This window comes from Oncorhynchus masou, chromosome 23 (genome assembly GCF_036934945.1).
Source record: "Oncorhynchus masou masou isolate Uvic2021 chromosome 23, UVic_Omas_1.1, whole genome shotgun sequence".
NCBI lineage: Eukaryota > Metazoa > Chordata > Actinopteri > Salmoniformes > Salmonidae > Oncorhynchus > Oncorhynchus masou.
The window spans coordinates 9,928,118-9,946,854 of record NC_088234.1 but is presented as its reverse complement, the minus strand read 5'-3'; the positions used below and the strand labels follow the sequence as shown (position 1 = coordinate 9,946,854).

The following is an 18,737-nucleotide window of genomic DNA, read 5'->3' as shown; positions in this document are numbered from 1 at the left end:
GCTACCGGGGCCCGCCAGTGTAACTGATAAACTGCTCACTGACTGATCACTTTGATGTTACTGCATGATTGTAGCAGGTTTACTAACGTGTTAGTTCTATTAGCTATGTTGACTATTATGTTACTTTAGATAATATGGTGACAACGATGAAGGCTGTGTGTCACGCCCTGACCTTAGAGATCCTTATTTATTCTCTATGTTTGGTTAGGTCAGGGTGTGACTCGGGTGGGAGAATCTATGTTTTCTATTTCTTTGTTGTTTTTGCCTAGTGTGGTTCCCAATCAGAGGCAGCTGTCTATCGTTGTCTCTGATTGGGGATCATATATAAGTTGTCATTTTTCGTTTGGGTTTTGTGGGGTATTGTTTTCTGTTTAGTATCTGTGCCTGACGGAACTGTTTGCTTTAGTTTTTTTTTTGTATTTGTTATTTTTGTTTGAGTGATTATTGACAATAAAGATCATGAACACTTTCCACGCTGCGCTTTGGTCCACTCTTAGGACGACGAGCGTTCCACTGTGTGTAGCGGTTATGATATGGTTTGGCTTGGAAAGGTTTTTTTTCACCTGGTCACATACAGCTGATGTTGTGAATGTACGTCCACAAGGAAAGGGAACGGTTTAGAGGAGGAGAGCACTTAGATGCGAGAAGGAATACAACGAGCTGTTTGTATGTGACGGTTATGAAAGTGAACTGTGTTCACATTTGATCGGGGACCGATTCTGTTGAAAAACGTGTCCAATAGAAACTCTCGTTTAAAACTGTTGGACTAATGATTACATCAGCGAGATGCAGTCAAGATTGTGCAAGGCGGTATTGAATGTGTCACTGTCGGTCCATGTGTCACAGTCTGTCAGCTCAAATTTTTCTCTCGACTTGTGTGCACCTACGTTGCAAACTTTCATTCATAGGCTAGGTTGTAGCAACCTCATGATGGGTATAGGGAAAATTTGAGTGTCATGTTATAGGGTGATATGGCCAAAATATAATTATTATAATATAAATAATAGTGGGCACTTTGAATACAATGTTGTTTGACGTGACAACGAATGAAAATGCCATGGACAAGTTATTGTGACAGGGTAGGAACCAAAGTGATGTTTAGTGTTTCCTAGGGGACCCTATAATCTTAGGCTAAATTAAATCTTTATTTATATATTATGCTTCGCCTTTTCCTCTTAGATTTAGAAGATACTGTTGCACAAACAACATGCTGATGTAACAGTTTAACTGTGGTCCGTCCCCTCGCCGGGCTCCACCCAGGACCCTCTGCACACATAGACAACTGACACCCTCGAAGCATCGTTACCCATCTCCCCACAAAAGCTGCAGGGGAACCACTACTTCAAGGTCTCAGAGTGAGTGACATCACTGATTGAAACGCTATTAGTGCACACCACCGCCGCTAACTAGCTAGCCATTTCACACCAGTTACACTGATTTACCTTTATTTAACTAGGCAAGGCAGTTAAGAACAAATTCTTATTTTCAATGACGGCCTAGGAACAGTGGGTTAACTGCCTGTTCAGGGGAAGATTTGTACCTTGTCAGCTCGGGGATTTGAACTTGCAAACTTCTGGTTACTAGTCCAACGCTCTAACCACTAGGCTACCCTGTCGCCCCAAAAGTGGTGTAGAGAGAGAGAGTGGAGAGGGATGACTCAATTAGCGGAGTAAACTATAAAAATGGACGTTACGCACAGCGTATCACATTTAACAAACCAAACATTCAAATACCATTATAGTAGGTAAAGTAAAAACCCAAACCGGTCCGTCCATAAATACCGATATATAGTAAAATACGGTATACCGCCCAGCTCTATCATGTAGTATCCTAAACCTCTCGCTGTTACATTGAACTGGGTGAATGGAATATGAATGACAGTCATCCAACATGATGTAATAGAAATAATAAGGCCATACCTCATGAAGAAAATGAAGTGTCCTCCCTCATCTTAAACGGCACCAACCGCCACTGATATTTATTGAATTTTATATGAAACCTATCAACTGTAACGGGGTGCAGTCAATTAGCTTAATTCATTAATTTCTCAGAGATCAAATTAAATGTCAACAAATTAATGTTGCAGGAATGCTAATCTGTTTCTAACAACAGAAACAATTTCAGAACAATATGAGATGGTGGATGTTGAAATCCTCTTGCGCTTTTTGAGGCGGAACGACCCTTTACCAAAGAGGTTACTCACCTATCTGAAGGAACATTACCACTTAAAAGATTTATTAAATATATACTGTCCTTAAAGGTCTCTACACTCATTGAAAAGTGCAATCTAGAACCTAGCACCAGCTGTCAGAGCAGCTCACAGATCACTGCACCTGTACATAGCGCATCTGTAAATAGCCCAACCAACTACCTCCTCCCCATACTGTTATTTATTTTTTGCTCCTTTGCACCCCAGTATCTCTACTTGCACATCTATCACTCCAGTGTTTATTTGATAAATTGTAATTATTTCACCACTATGGCCTATTTATTGCCTTACCTCCCTTATCTTACTTCATTTGCACACACTGTATATAGACTTTTCTATTGTGTTATTGACTGTATGTTTGTTTATTCCATGTGTAACTCTGGAAGCCAAAGCTCCACTCTTAGGGTTCCGAAAGGGTTCTTCGGCTGTCCCTATAGGTAGATAGAATCCTTCCGGAACCTTTTTTTCTAAGAGTGTAGCTTTGGCTTCCAGGCCTCGCTCAGGTGAGGTGAAAGTAGGTAGATGCGAAAAGGTTTCAAACAAACAGTAGGAAGTGGACATTAATTTAGCTGAAAGACAAAGTATAATCTATTAGTAAGTGTAACTTCTTGAACAGAATAATTAATGAGGGCAGGTTATGAGAAAAGGTTTCTGAATTCAGTGATCTTTATCTTGTCAAGCTGCTCTCAGCAACGTTAATCCACACCCATGTCGAGACACACACACACACACACACACACACACACACACACACTGAGCCTACCAAATCAGGACTTCTGCTGAGACAAATTCGTCAGAGTGATTCTGTTAGGATCAAAGAGGATGTTCATTTAGTGTGTACACACACACACACACACACACACACACACACACACATACACACACACACACTTCTTATCTCCAGCAAACAGATGTGCATGCTACATGTCTCTCGGAGTCATTCTGTGTGTGTGCGTGTGTGTGTGTGTGTGTGTGTCAGCTCTCATTTCACACTACCCAGCATTCATCTAAGCCTCTTACCAAACTTGTGCAACACTTAATCTTGTACACTTTAACATATCCCAAGTTATAAAGGAGGGAAAACTAACTGAATATATTATATTTCACGCATAAATGGCTGCCTTTCATCCAATCAGTAGTCTTGTCTGTGTGTGTGTGTGTGTGTGTGTGTGTGTGTGTGTGTGTGTGTGTGTGTGTGTGTGTGTGTGTGTGTGTGTGTGTGTGTGTGTGTGTGTGTGTGTGTGTGTGTGTGGGTGCATGTGTGTTAAGAGGGCCTTCATGATTGGGAATAGAACTTGAAGGGTTAAATCTGAAGGATTTCTTGTCTGAGTCCCAAATGGAACCCAATCCCCTATAGTGCACTACTTTTGATGACTAATCGAGGATTATACCTGGAACCCAAAAGGGTTCTCCGATGTGGATAGAGCACTATGGGCCCTGGTCAACAGTAGTGTACTATAAAGGGAATAGGGTGCTATATGCGACACGGCCCTTTTTAGATTTGGAGTTTTCCAGGCCTTGAACTAAAACATTATTATTTCCCTAAACTATTCAGTCATTCCCTCAGATGCTGCCATCATTCCCATGTCTTATTTCCATTTACTTCAAGGTAAAGTGGATGAATGGAGAGATGGGGGGGTGCATACCGAAAGGGTGGAAGGAGTAGGATGGAGAGAGGATGAATGGGGAGACAGGGATGAAAAGAGAGGTGGGAGAAATGGAGAGAAAGGGATGAAGAGAAATGGAGAGTGAGGGGGAGGAATGGAGAGAGAGGGGGGGAATGGAGAGAGGGGGGAGGAATGGAGAGAGAGGGGGGGAATGGAGAGAGAGGGGGAGGAATGGAGAGAGAAAGAGAGAGGGAAGCTGGGGGGAGTTTTGTGCCATAAGCTTATAGTCAATTTATGTCATGCAATTCTAGGCCTACCTTGTGACATGAAATTGGTAGAGAGAGTAGCAGATCTGTCCCCATCTTTCCCTCTCCCCATGGCCTGCTAAAGTGGATTTGAACTTCAGTTACGGATGACTGGGAGAGAGAACCGTTTTATTGGAAAAGGGTGAGGTGCATTCTCCAGTCACACCTTCATCCAATCGGACTACTGACTAGTTAACTAGTAGTAGTCAGGGAAGTCTGTTTTATTGTAACGCAGACCTATCCCCGCCTGTCTTTTATCGACAAGATAAACAGTATAGTAAAAAGACACACATTTAGACTCAATCGTAATGCTATTTATGACTAATGGTTTATAATAATGAATGAAATATATTTGGTATCCCGCTGTGACCTTTCAGTTCAGCGTGCCTCCTGCCCGCGCGCAGCTGCCTTGGCGGGAGAGCGCGAGACGTGAGGTCAGGTCTACTTTTCAAACAATCTGAAAATAACCTCGTTATTTTAAATTACATTTTTATTTTTTTTTTACAGCTAAAACTAACGTGAATTTTAGCTAAATAACCAGAACATACACCAGCACAGGGAATTCAATAAGAAACACGAAAAGAAAAGTACATTTCAGAGGTAAGGTCAATTTGCCAACAAGTACTTAGCTAGCTATCTAGCTAACGTTAGCTATGAGACTGACTTGCATGTTCTCCAACTAATGTTACATTTTGTTTGGTAGGGAAAACACTACTATGAGCTGGCTAGTAGTCTGGCGGTAGACAGTGCCCCCAAAAAGTAGTTTATTTCGTATTTCTGGACAGATAACACCGTTCTTCAGCACTCTAGCAACAGCATGACTTTGTTAAGAGTTATATGGATTCCAGTCACAAACAGATCAGGGATCTTGGCCGAGTTCAGCAGGACGTTTTTATGAACGTTCATATAGAAATAGGCTACGTAGAACATATAGAATAATGAATCACATCAGCTCTATTCATTTCATGACATTTATATCTGCAACGTTTTGACAACTGAAGGTGGCCCTGGGGTGTAGTGGAGCTCAGCGTTACTCCCTCATCTTGACCTGGCTGTCATCCTAATTACAGGCCTACATCCTTCCATACCAGTCCGTTTCTATTAGCATAGCTAGCTTGCTAAATGCTTATAACGGTCTATAAGGATTTTAGTTGCTGGGGCGGCAAGGGTTTTGATGGTGTGTGTAACAGCGCCCGTTTTTATCAGTCTCTAACCTCCTAAATCTTGTCTTTTGCCCTTCGATCATACTACTCATCTAATGACGCACCAATTGAAATTACCAGGCTGTGTGTGTGCCTGCATGTTGCGTGCAAGCGAGAGAGAGAGACATACACACCCACACACACACACACTGTACACACACAATGTGTCCTTTTGTCATCACGCCAGTCTTGTTGACTAGAAACGTCTGCCTGAAGGCACAGTGAGAGAGAGAGGATCCTTCCGTAACATGGCTATATAGAACAGGACAGATAGAACACAGAGTTCCGTTGTGAATGGAGATGGTTCTTTTGATGATTCTGAAGGGTTCCGTCCCAAATGGTACCCTAATTCCCTATATAGTGCACAACTTTTAACCATGCTACCTGGTTAAACGTAGTGCACTGAATAGGATGCCATTTGGAATGAAAGGATAGATAACAGAATGTTCTGATCTAGCCCTAATTAAACCTCTCTGGTTCTTGATATCTCTCTGTCTGACCTCAGTGTCACATAACGGTCTTGTGTTTCATCTCAAATGGCACCCTATTCCCTATTTAGTGCACTTCTTTTGACCAGCCATAACAGTCTTGTTCATTGTTGTTTGGTCACAGCTGTGAGCTAAATGAGAATCCAATAAGGGAGTAGTGTGCCTCTTGTGATAATCATCTAAGGATGCAAGCTCTTCCTCCCTTTCTCCTCCTTTTTGTTCCTCTTTTCCAGCTTAAAGTGTTAATGATTTGTTCAGGTGTGTGTGTGTGTGTGTGTGTGTGTGTGTGTGTGTGTGTGTGTGTGTGTGTGTGTGTGTGTGTGTGTGTGTGTGTGTGTGTGAGGACTTGACTCACTGTTATTTCATCATCACTTTGACTAAGCGCTATCTGTTTCGTGATTGATGGATCGACTGACTGACTGTTGAAAACTCCCTATATGTCTCAATTACTTCACCCCCCCCCCTGTCCGTCCTCCTGTTCTTGCTCCATCAAATGACTAACCGTGGTAACTTTAGTGTGATGAAGGGGGGGTAATTCATGTTGTCATAATGGCGGGGTTCCCCCTTCATAATGACATGGGTGAGATAGGCTACTCTCATTAACTGACTGGAGCTCTCGGGCAAGAGGGGACTTTCCCCAGGCTCACCAAACTGCAACATCCTTTTCATGATGAATGACTGCTCTCCTTCATGTACACTACCATTCAAAAGTTTGGGGTCACTTAGAAATGTCCTTGCTTTCCATGAAAGCATACATGAAAATTAGTTGCAAAATAAATAGGAAATATAGTCGTTGACAAGGTTATAAATATATTTTTTTATTGAAATAATAATTGTGACCTTCAAACTTTGCTTTTGTCAAATAATCCTCCATTTGCAGCAATTACAGTCTTGCATACATTTGGTATTCTAGTTGTCAATTTGTTGAGGTAATCTGAAGAGATTTCACCCCATGCTTCCTGAAGCACCTCCCACAAGTTGGATTGGCTTGATGGGCACTTCTTACGTACCACAACAGCTCAATAGGGTTGAGATCCGGTGACTGTGCTGGACACTCCATTATAGACCGAATACCAGCTGACTGCTTCTTCCCTCAGTAGTTCTTGCATCGTTTGGAGCTGTGCTTTGGTTATTGTCCTGTTGTAGGAGGAAATTGGCTCCAATTAAGCACCATCCACAGGGTATGGCATGGTGTTGCAAAATGGAGTGATAGCCTTCCTTCTTCAAGATCCCTTTTACCCTGTACAAATCTCCCACTTTTACCACCACCAAAGCACCCCCAGACCATCACATTACCTCCACCATGCTTTACAGATGGCGCCAAGCACTCCTCCAGCATCTTTTAATTTTTTCTGTGTCTCACGAATGTTCTTCTTTGTGATCCGAACACCTCAAACTTAGATTTGTCTGTCCATAATTCTTTTCCTCAATCTTCCTCTTTCTAGTGTCTGTGTTCGTTTGCCCATCTTAATCTTTTATTTTTATTGGCCAGTCTGAGATATGGCTTTTTCTTTGCAACTCTGCCTAGAAGGCCAGCATCCCGGAGTCGCCTCTTCACTGTTGACATTGAGACTGGTGTTTTGCGGGTACTATTTAATGAAGCTGCCAGTTGAGGACTTATGAGGCGTCTGTTTATCAAAATAGACACTCTAATGTACTTGTCCTCTTGCTCAGTTGTGCACCGGGGCCTCCCACTCCTCTTTCTATTCTGGTTAGGGCCAGTTTGCGCTGTTCTGTGAAGGGAGTAGTACACAGTGTTGTACGAGATTTCTTGGCAGTTTCTCGCATGGAACAGCCTTCATTTTTGAGAACAAGAATAGACTAACGAGTTTCAGAAGAACGTGCTTTGTTTCTGGCCATTTTGAGCCTGTAATCAAACCCACAAATGCTAATGCTCCAGATACTCAACTAGTCTAAAGAAGGACAGTTGTATTGCTTCTTTAATCAGGACAAGTTTTCAGCTGTGCTAACATTGCAAAAGGGTTTTCTAATGATCAATTAGCCTTTTAAAATTATAAACTTGGATTAGCTAACACAATGTGTCATTGGAACACAGGAGTGATGGTTGCTGATAATGGGCCTCTGTACACCTATGTAGATATTCCATAAAAAATCAGCAGTTTCCAGCTACAATAGTCATTTACAACATTAACAATGTCTACACTGTATTTCTGATCAATTTGATGTTATTTTAATGGACAAAAAATTTGCTAAGTGACCCCAAACTTTTCAACGGTAGTGTATATACCAAAGCAAGTGGCGGGGCAGACATTTCCCTCAACAAATGAATCCCAGATTGTAGCTTTAAACAACAAATGATTTAATGTTTGTTTATCGTCTTCCTTCCTCTTGCTTCATCCTTGTGTTTCCTTTACTATTGTTTTGTTTAGATCCTGATTCCATCGTTGCCATGGACGCAAGGAACCGCTCTGGCCCCGCCTCCTCCTCCTTCCAGGTGTGCCTCCCCTCCTTGTTCTCACGGCAACCGCCCCGTGTTCTGATCGTGGACGCGTCACCGCCCTGGTGGTCAGAGACTGGTACTACGCTGTGTGAGGCTTTGGATAACTTCCTGACTCTGGCCTGTAGTCTGGACGGACCCTGTAGACTGCCCCTGCTTAGCCTTTACGCTCTGAGTAGACAGCATGAATGTCTGCTGCCATTCGTGGTAAGAGGGAAGGCGGGAAGGAGGGAGAGAGAAGTGTGTTGTGTTATCTCTCTCTTTTCTTTCTCTCTTTACTGAAAAGATGCATGCCTGGGGACTTATATGTGAGTCAGAATGGTGGCAATGTAATGAAGTAAATAAATCATTGCGCTCTCTCTCTAACCCCCACATTATCTCTCTCCCCCTTCCTCCATGCCTCTCCCCCACTCCAGCAGGTGAGGGGTAACCTGGCCCGACTGCGTTCCTGTGTGGAGGAGCTGAGGTCCATACCCGGAGAGGGGTGCGTCCGCGCACCTAGAGGGGAACTGCTCAAACAGGCTGTTTTGGACAGCCTGCAGCAGTTTAAACAGTACACGCGACATACTACCACTCCGAACCAGGCCAACAACAATGGATCTGTAGAGGTGAGTCCTGAAAGGAGTCCTGAAATGAGAGCCTTTGATTAGTTGAGTCAGGTCTGTTACAGCTGGGCTAGAACAAAAAACATGCACACCTTATTGGACCAGGTTTGGACCAGATTTGGACTAGGTTTGAACCAGATTTGGACCAGGATTGGACTAAGTTTGAACCAGATTTGGACCAGGATTGGACTAGGTTTGAACAAGATTTGGACCAGGATTGGACTAGGTTTGAACCAGGTTTGGACCAGGTTTGGACCAGGATTGGACTAGGTTTGGACCAGGATTGGACCAGGTTTGAACCAGATTTGGACCAGGATTGGACTAGGTTTGAACCAGATTTGGACCAGGATTGGACCAGGTTTGAACCAGATTTGGACCAGGCTTGAAGAACGCCTCACCTCACTGATGTGTTACAGATGATTTCATTTGGGTTACTGCTTGAAACTGGCTCCTCCTATTAGTTGTTGGGTCGCACAATAAAACTATGAAAGGTCAAGGTTGCTAGGTCACCTGTTTATGGCAGTGTCAGGTCATTTTGTGGCAGTGTCAGGTCATTTTGTGGCAGTGTCAGGTCATTTTGTGGCAGTGTCAGGGCATTTTATGGCAGTGTCAGGGCATTTTATGGCAGTGTCAGGTCATTTTATGGCAGTGTCAGGGCATTTTATGGCAGTGCCAGGTCATTTTATGGCAGTGTCAGGGCATTTTATGGCAGTGTCAGGGCATTTTATGGCAGTGTCAGGGCATTTTATGGCAGTGTCAGGGCATTTTATGGCAGTGTCAGGTCATTTTATGGCAGTGTCAGGGCATTTTATGGCAGTGCCAGGTCATTTTATGGCAGTGTCAGGGCATTTTATGGCAGTGTCAGGGCATTTTATGGCAGTGTCAGGGCATTTTATGGCAGTGTCAGGGCTTTTTATGGCAGTGTCAGGTCATTTTATGGCAGTGTCAGGGCATTTTATGGCAGTGTCAGGTCATGTGTCAGGGCATTTTATGGCAGTGTCAGGGCATTTTATGGCAGTGTCAGGGCATTTTATGGCAGTGTCAGGGCATTTTATGGCAGTGTCAGGTCATGTGTCAGGGCATTTTATGGCAGTGTCAGGTCATTTTATGGCAGTGTCAGGGCATTTTATGGCAGTGTCAGGGCATTTTATGGCAGTGTCAGGGCATTTTATGGCAGTGTCAGGGCATTTTATGGCAGTGTCAGGGCATTTTATGGCAGTGTCAGGGCATTTTATGGCAGTGTCAGGGCATTTTATGGCAGTGTCAGGGCATTTTGTGGCAGTGTCAGGGCATTTTGTGGCAGTGTCAGGGCATTTTATGGCAGTGTCAGGGCATTTTATGGCAGTGTCGGGTCATTTTATGGCAGTGTCAGGGCATTTTATGGCAGTGTCAGGGCATTTTGTGGATCAAAAAGTGTCTGTGTAGGGCGTGGCTGAACATTTTAGAGTCCCCCATCTTGGCAGAGCAGATTTATTTTTGTTCATTTTTAAGCCAATTTCCTGCAATTCTATACATTTCTCCATAAATGTGAGAGAATTTACAGTTTTAAAGCTAATTTCCTGCAATTATTTGCATTCTACCAACACATAATGCTGTGTTCTTTTGCTCAAACATAATAGCAAAATCAGTACTACTAAATTAATTGGTTTTGGAAATTTAAATTCCATGCTTAATATCTAGATTTTTTGATTTTGGTGATTGTTAGTTCTCAAAGATTATATATATAAAAAAGATATAGGACCATTATCTTTCCTACATACGTTATATCCGGTATTAGCCGTTCACGTTTATATTGAGTGTTTTTCCATCCCGTAGGATATTTGTATACATAATTTTTTTACACTCTTTGATTCAGGCTTCCTGGATGAAAAGGCTGCCCTCCCCCTGAAGGGATTTTAACGGCAGAAAAATCCCTGAGTGTAATGAATGCTATATATATATATGAGAGAGAGAGAGAGTCCTTTAGGTTTTTGAGCATTTCTCAGATTGTAGAAGCTCCGGTCAGAGCCATTAGCGTACTAGCTTCCGACCAGGAGCTCATATGAATGGACCCATTAGAACACAGAACACCATTAGAGAACACAGACACTAAACATATGGCTCTGTGTTCCATCTTAGCTCTGAAACAGACTTCCTATTTTGACTGTGTCCTGAATGGAATCCTATTCCCTAAATAGGGCTACAGTATATCCCTCATAGGATTCTGGTCAACAGTAGTGTACTATAGAGGAAATGTGGTACTATTTGGGATGCATTCTCGACCAGCACTGACGTCCTTCTATACAGGAAGAGAAGAAACAGGAGAAAACAGCCAAATGGCACCCTTCAGGGTTCTCATTTTTTATTTAACCTATGCATATACAACAAGTCACCATAATTAATAACAGAGGGAAACGTGGCCTGAACAAACTTCTTTCTAGCCATAAGCGGGAAGCAAGCCTTATTACTAAAATTAAAAACCCAATTTCAATTTTATCACAGCTTTTATCCACGACGTGAACTTTAAAGGACAACTTGTCATCCAACCAAATACCTAGGTATTTCTGGTCAGATGTAGTGTAGTATTTAGGGATACGGGCTGTTAGGACCTGGATATTTACTAGGATTATATATTATTATTTTCTGGTCCCGGTAATGTGATTTTGTGATGTTATTACTGCTGAAAGATGTTACTCAGGGTTGAATTTAATTCATTTTTCCGTTTTTTTTTTCTCTCTTCTGATCTGGTGTGTTAATGTGTCAGAAAGAGATTTTAGGACTGTGTGTCATCAGATAAACCGGACATTAGGGTGTAATCAGGAGTTTAATTAATAAGGGCTTTATGTTTTTTTTTTTTTTTCTCCATAAAAGTAGGCCTACTGATTGTGATCTTCCATCATCAAGTCACAGACTGGCTGAAGAAGCTCTCCGTTTCAGGCTGCATAATAATGGTTGGAACGGAGACAATGGAAACCATGGAAACCGTGTTTGATGTGTTTGGTACCGTTCCATTGATTCCGCTCCAGCCGTTACCACGAGCCCGTTACAACACCACCTTGTGCTCCATTTCTAGAAGCTGAAGGGAAAGAAACAAGGGCCCTGGCCATTTATCATCCTTGAGATGTTTCTTCAACTTAATTTGGAGTCCATCTATGTTAAATTGAATTGATTGGACATGATTTGGAAAGTCACACACCTGTCAATATAAGGTCCCACAGTTGACAGTGCATGTCAGAGCAAAAACCAAGTCATGAGGTTGAAGGAATTGTCCTTAGAGCTCTGAGACAGGATTGTGTTGGGGCACATCTGAGGATGGGTACCAAAAAGTGTCTGCAGCATTGAAGGTCCTCAAGAACAAAGTGGCCCCCATCATTCTTAAATGGAAGAAGTTTGGAACCACCAAGACTCTTCTTAGAGCTGGCCACCCGGCCAAACTGAACAATCAGGGGAGAAGGGCCTTGGTCAGGGAGGTGACCAAGAACCTGATGGTCACTCTGACAGAGTTCCTTTTTGGAGATGGGATAACCTTTCAGAAGGACAATCATCTCTACAGCACTCTACCAATCAGGCGTTTATGGTAGAGTGGCCAGATGGAAGACACTCTTCAGTAAAAGGCACATGACAGACCACTTGGAGTTTGCCAAAAGGCACCTAAAGGACTCTCAGACCATGAGAAACAAGATTCTCTGATCTGATGAAACCAAGATGGAACTCTTTGGCCTGAATGCTAAGCGTCACGTCTGGAGGAAACCTGGCACCATGGTGGTGGCAGCATCATGTTGTGGGGATGTTTTACAGCGGAAGGGACTGGGAGACTGGTCAGAAAAATGAAAGATGAACGGAGCAAAGTACAGAGAGATCCTTGATGAAAACCTGTTTCAGAGCGCTCAGGACCTCAGACTGGGGAAAAGGTTCACTTTCAAACAGGACAACAACCCTAAGCACACAGCCAAGACAACGCAGGAGTGAATTTGGGACAAGTCTCTGAATGTCCTTGAGTGGCCCAGCCAGAGCCCGGACTTGAGCCCGATCGAACATCTCTGGAGAGACCTGAAAATAGCTATGCAGCGACACTCCCCATCCAACCTGACAGAGCTTGAGAGGATCTGCAGAGAAGAATGGGAGAAACTCCCCAAATACAGGGGTGCTAAGCTTGTAGCGTTGTAGCCAAGAAGACTCGATGCTGTAATCGCTGCCAAAGGTGCTTCAACAAATGACTAAAAGTTCTGAATACTTATGTAAATGGGATATTTTGTTTTTTAAATTGATGAACTTGCTAAAATTCTGAACCTGTTTTTGCTTTGTCATTATGGGTTATTGTGATGTCATTATGGGTTATTGTGATGTCATTATGGGGTATTGTGATGTCATTATGGGGTATTGTGTGGATTGATGAGGGGAAAAAACTATTTAATCCATTTTAGAATAAAGCTATAACATAAACAAAATGTGGAAAAAGTCAATGGGTCTGAATATTTTCAGAATGTCCCAAGGACACGTTGCTCCGTCTGGGGGATCTCCAGGTGTATTGTAGAAAGGTTGTAGATTAGACAGACACTCTCTCCATCAACTGACTTGTAGTCAGTCAGACACACAGTCTCTCCATCAACCGACTTGTAGTCAGTCAGACAGACACACTGTCCATCAAATGACTTGTAGTCAGTCAGACAGACACACTGTCCATCAAATGACTTGTAGTCAGTCAGACAGACACTCTCTCCATCAACCGACTTGTAGTCAGTCAGACAGACACTCTCTCCATCAACCGACTTGTAGTCAGTCAGACAGACACTCTCTCCATCAACCGACTTGTAGTCAGTCAGACAGACACACTGTCCATCAAATGACTTGTAGTCAGTCAGACAGACACACTGTCCATCAAATGACTTGTAGTCAGTCAGACAGACACTCTCTCCATCAAATGACTTGTAGTCAGTCAGACAGACAGACACACTCTCCATCAACTGACTTGTAGTCAGTCAGACAGACACTCTCTCCATCAACCGACTTGTAGTCAGTCAGACAGACACTCTCTCCATCAACCGACTTGTAGTCTTGACTCATTGAATGGGTGACTGACACGGAGTGGACAAAACATTAAGAACATCTTTATTGCGTTGCACCCCTCTCCCCTTCTGCCCTGAGAACAGCCTCAAGTCGTTGGGTCATGGACTCTACAAGGTGTGGAAAGTGTTCCACAGGGAAACTGGACCATGTGGACTCTACAAGGTGTGGAAAGCGTTCCACAGGGAAACTGGACCATGTTGACTCCAATGCTTCCCACAGTTGTGTCAAGCTGGCTGGATGTCCTTTGGGGTGGTGGACCTTTCTTGATACACACAGGAAACTGTTGAGCTTGAAAAACCCAGCAGTGTTGCAGTTCTTAACACCAGCTGGTGCGCCTGGCACCTACTACCATATCCTGTTCAAACGCACTTCGTTCTCTTTGTCTTTCCCATTTTCCCTCTGAATGGCACACAAACACAATCCATGTAGCAATTGTCTGAAGGCTTAAAAATCCCTCTTTAACCCGTCTCCTCCCCTTCATCTACACTGATTGAAGTGGATTTAACAAGTGACATCAATAAGGGATCATAGCTTTCACCTGGATTCACCTGGTCAGTCTGTCACGGAAAGAGCAGGTGTTCTTAATGTTTTGTACACTAAGTGGTTCGATTGATGTATTGACTCATTGATCTCCCATTGGCTTCCAGGTAACCGTGGTGACGAGCCAGCCAGGGCGTGGCGTGGTGAGGCAGTTGGAGGCGGGCTTAAAGGACACTGACTTGGTGTCTCTACGACGCCTACTAGTGGTCCACATCAGTACTGCAGGTAGGAGAGGCCTCACTCTTTCTAGTGGGTGAAGCTGGTACGGACTTCTGTTCTACATGTCAGAGAAGTATTTTTTTTTCGTTCTGCTTAGCGTATTTCTATCTGAACGTGACAACACTGTTGCGTGCTGCTGAACATGCCTTGGGGCGGGGGAAGGGTTCAGCTGGTCCCTTTCGTAACTTCAAGAATACTTCTGTACCATTGTGCGCGTGTGTGTATGTCTCGACCACCGATTTGTTATTTGTTATCAGTATTAGTATAAGTTAGTAGCATTAGGCAAGCCAGAAGTACATCATAATAATTAAACATCATAATTACTGCAGGGAGAGGGGAGACTGACTGCTGGGGGCAGGACACACCCTCACCTGAGACTGCAGAGGAGACTGAAGGTAGGAAAACACACACACACTAGATACAGACAGACCGACAGACAGACACACATACTAGATACAGACAGACTGACAGACAGACAGACACACACAGACTAGATACACACACACACACAGACAGACAGACACACAGACACACACAGACTAGATACACACACACACAGACAGACGGACAGACAGACACACGCAGACTAGATACACACACACACACACACACACAGACAGACACACAGACACACACAGACTAGATACACATTTATGCAGTGATGTACATGCACAAATACACACCTTAGAACTTAGAACATAAACACTCTTCTGAACTCTTTAAATCTTTATGCTCTTCTCTGCTATGTTCAACACTCCCTCCTCTCTCCCTCATCTTCCCCTCCTCTCTCCCTCATCTCCCCCTCCTCTCCCCCTCATTTTCCCCTCCTCTCTCCCTCATCTTCCCCTCCTCTCTCTCCCTCATCTTCCCCTCCTCTCTCTCTCCTCATCTTCCCCTCCTCTCTCCCTCCTCTTCCTCACCTCTCTCCCTCCTCTCTCTCCGTCCTCTTTCGCCCTGCTCCCCCCGTCTTTGCCCCCTCTTCCTCTCCTCTCTTCATCCTCTCTCCCTTCTCCGCCTCTCCTCCTCCTCTCTGCCCCCTCTCTACCTCCTCTCTCCCTCCTATCTTTCCCTCCTCTGTCCCCTCCCTCTCTCCTCTCTGTCCCCTCTTTCCCTCCTCTCTTCATCCTCTCTTCCTCCTCTCTGCCCTCTCTTTCCCCCCTCTGTCCCCCTCTCTACCTCCTCTCTCCCTCCTCTCTGTCCTCTCTGTCCCTCCTCTCTCCCTCCTCTCTTCCCCCTCTTTCCCTCCTCTGTCCCCCCTCTCTACCTCCTTTCTCCCTCCTCTCTGCCCTCTCTTTCCCTCCTCTGTCCCCCCTCTCTCCCTCCTCTTTCTTGATTATACTCATCAGGGTGCTGTGGTGGTAACTCACTGTAGTGAGCTATTTTCAAGTTGACACCATGGATTCATCCCAAATGGTAGCCTATTCCCTATGTAGTGCACTACTTTTAACTAGGGCTCATAGGACTCTGGTCAAAAGAAGTGCACTACATAGGGAAAGGGTGCCATTTGGGACTCAGAGCCATAGAGAAATCCATAATGTACATCCTTTTGAGAATACCCAGCCATTAACTGTGCAACTTATGTTAACCCAAACACCATGAAATACAGCATATGAACCGAACACAAGTAGATATTGTAGACACTAATTTTGTAGTTACCGGAAAAGTCTAGGAGTGCGGAAGCATGGAAGTTTAAGGGCCGTGTGTGTGTGTGCGTGCGCGCGCGCGCGTGTGTGTGTGTGTGTGTGTGTGTGTGTGTGTGTAAGGATAAGTACAGTGTTGAGTATGGGAGAGTTGACAGAACTGATGAATTACTTAGCTGTTTAGGAGCACACAAACACAACATGATGTCATCGCAGTGGCGCCAAACCCCAGTGTGTGTGTGTGTGTGTGTGTGTGTGTGTGTGTGTGTGTGTGTGTGTTTTCTCCAGTTCTACTGCTCTTCAGTAAAGTATCCAGGCGGTATATCACTGAGGGAGGGATTCTATATTGTGAAAATATTTAGCCACGTAGATATATCCATATATGTTATACTCATATATACTTATACTAGATTGTGTGTATTAGGTTTTGTTGTGGAATTGTTAGATATGACCTGTTAGATACTGCTGCACTGTCGGATCTAGAAGCACAAGCATTTCGCTACATTCACAATAACATCTGCTAACCATGTGACGAATAACATCTGCTAACCATGTGACCAATAACATCTGCTAACCATGTGACCAATAACATCTGCTAACCATGTGACCAATAACATCTGCTGACCATGTGTATGTGACCAAAAACATCTGCTAACCATGTGACCAATAACATCTGCTAACCATGTGACCAATAACATCTGCTAACCATGTAACCATTAACATCTGCTAACCATGTGACCAATAACATCTGCTAACCATGTGTATGTGACCAATAACATCTGCTAACCATGTGACCAATAACATCTGCTAACAATGTAACCATTAACATCTGCTAACCATGTGTATGTGACCAATAACATCTGCTAACCATGTGACCAATAACATTTGCTAACCATGTGACCAATAACATCTGCTAACCATGTGACCAATAACATCTGCAAACCATGTGACCAATAACATCTGCTAACCATGTGACCAATAACATCTGCTAACCATGTAACCATTAACATCTGCTAACCATGTGACCAATAACATTTGCTAACCACGTGTATGTGACCAATAACATCTGCTAACCATGTGTATGTGACCAATAACATCTGCTAACCATGTGACCATTAACATCTGCTAACCATGTAACCATTAACATCTGCTAACCATGTGACCAATAACATCTGCTAACCATGTGACCAATAACATCTGCTAACCATGTGTATGTGACCAATAACATTTGCTAACCATGTGACCAATAACATCTGCTAACCATGTGACCAATAACATTTGCTAACCATGTGTAATGACCAAAAACATATGCTAACCATGTGACCAATAACATCTGCTAACCATGTGTATGTGACCAATAACATCTGCTAACCATGTGTATGTGACCAATAACATCTGCTAACCATGTAACCAATAACATCTGCTAACCATGTGACCAATAACATGTGCTAACCATGTGACCAATAACATGTGCTAACCATGCGACCAATACCATCTGCAAACCATGTGACCAATAACATCTGCTAACCATGTGACCAATAACATCTGCTAACCATGTGACCAATAACATCTGCTAACCATGTGTATGTGACCAATAACATCTGCTAACCATGTGTATGTGACCAATAACATCTGCTAACCATGTAACCAATAACATCTGCTAACCATGTGACCAATAACATGTGCTAACCATGTGACCAATAACATGTGCTAACCATGCGACCAATACCATCTGCAAACCATGTGACCAATAACATCTGCTAACCATGTGACCAATAACATCTGCTAACCATGTGTATGTGACCAATAACATTTGCTAACCATGTGACCAATAACATCTGCTAACCATGTGTAATGACCAAAAACATATGCTAACCATGTGACCAATAACATCTGCTAACCATGTGTATGTGACCAATAACATCTGCTAACCATGTGTATGTGACCAATAACATCTGCTAACCATGTAACCAATAACATCTGCTAACCATGTGACCAATAACATGTGCTAACCATGTGACCAATAACATGTGCTAACCATGCGACCAATACCATCTGCAAACCATGTGACCAATAACATCTGCTAACCATGTGACCAATAACATCTGCTAACCATGTAACCATTAACATCTGCTAACCATATGACCAATAACATTTGCTAACCACGTGTATGTGACCAATAACATCTGCTAACCATGTGTAATGACCAAAAACATCTGCTAACCATGTGACCAATAACATCTGCTAACCATGTGTATGTGACCAATAACATCTGCTAACCATGTGTATGCGACCAATAACATCTGCTAACCATGTGACCAATAACATCTGCTAACCATGTATATGTATGTAACCAATAACATTTGCTAACCATGTGACCAATAACATCTGCTAACCATGTGTAATGACCAAAAACAT

The 18,737-nt window shown here is 43.3% G+C and overlaps 1 protein-coding gene across 1 annotated transcript in view; it reads left to right on the top strand.

The window, feature by feature from the left end:
• Positions 1–8,221: 8,221 nt before the first annotated feature.
• Positions 8,222–18,737, top strand: part of m1ap (meiosis 1 associated protein) — a 79,262-nt gene continuing 68,746 nt past the window's right edge. The window contains exons 1-4 of the mRNA XM_064932867.1: positions 8,222–8,476; positions 8,686–8,877; positions 14,568–14,685; positions 15,009–15,074. Coding sequence (XP_064788939.1) covers positions 8,222–8,476; positions 8,686–8,877; positions 14,568–14,685; positions 15,009–15,074 — 631 coding nt within the window. The remainder of the gene's footprint in view (positions 8,477–8,685; positions 8,878–14,567; positions 14,686–15,008; positions 15,075–18,737) is intronic.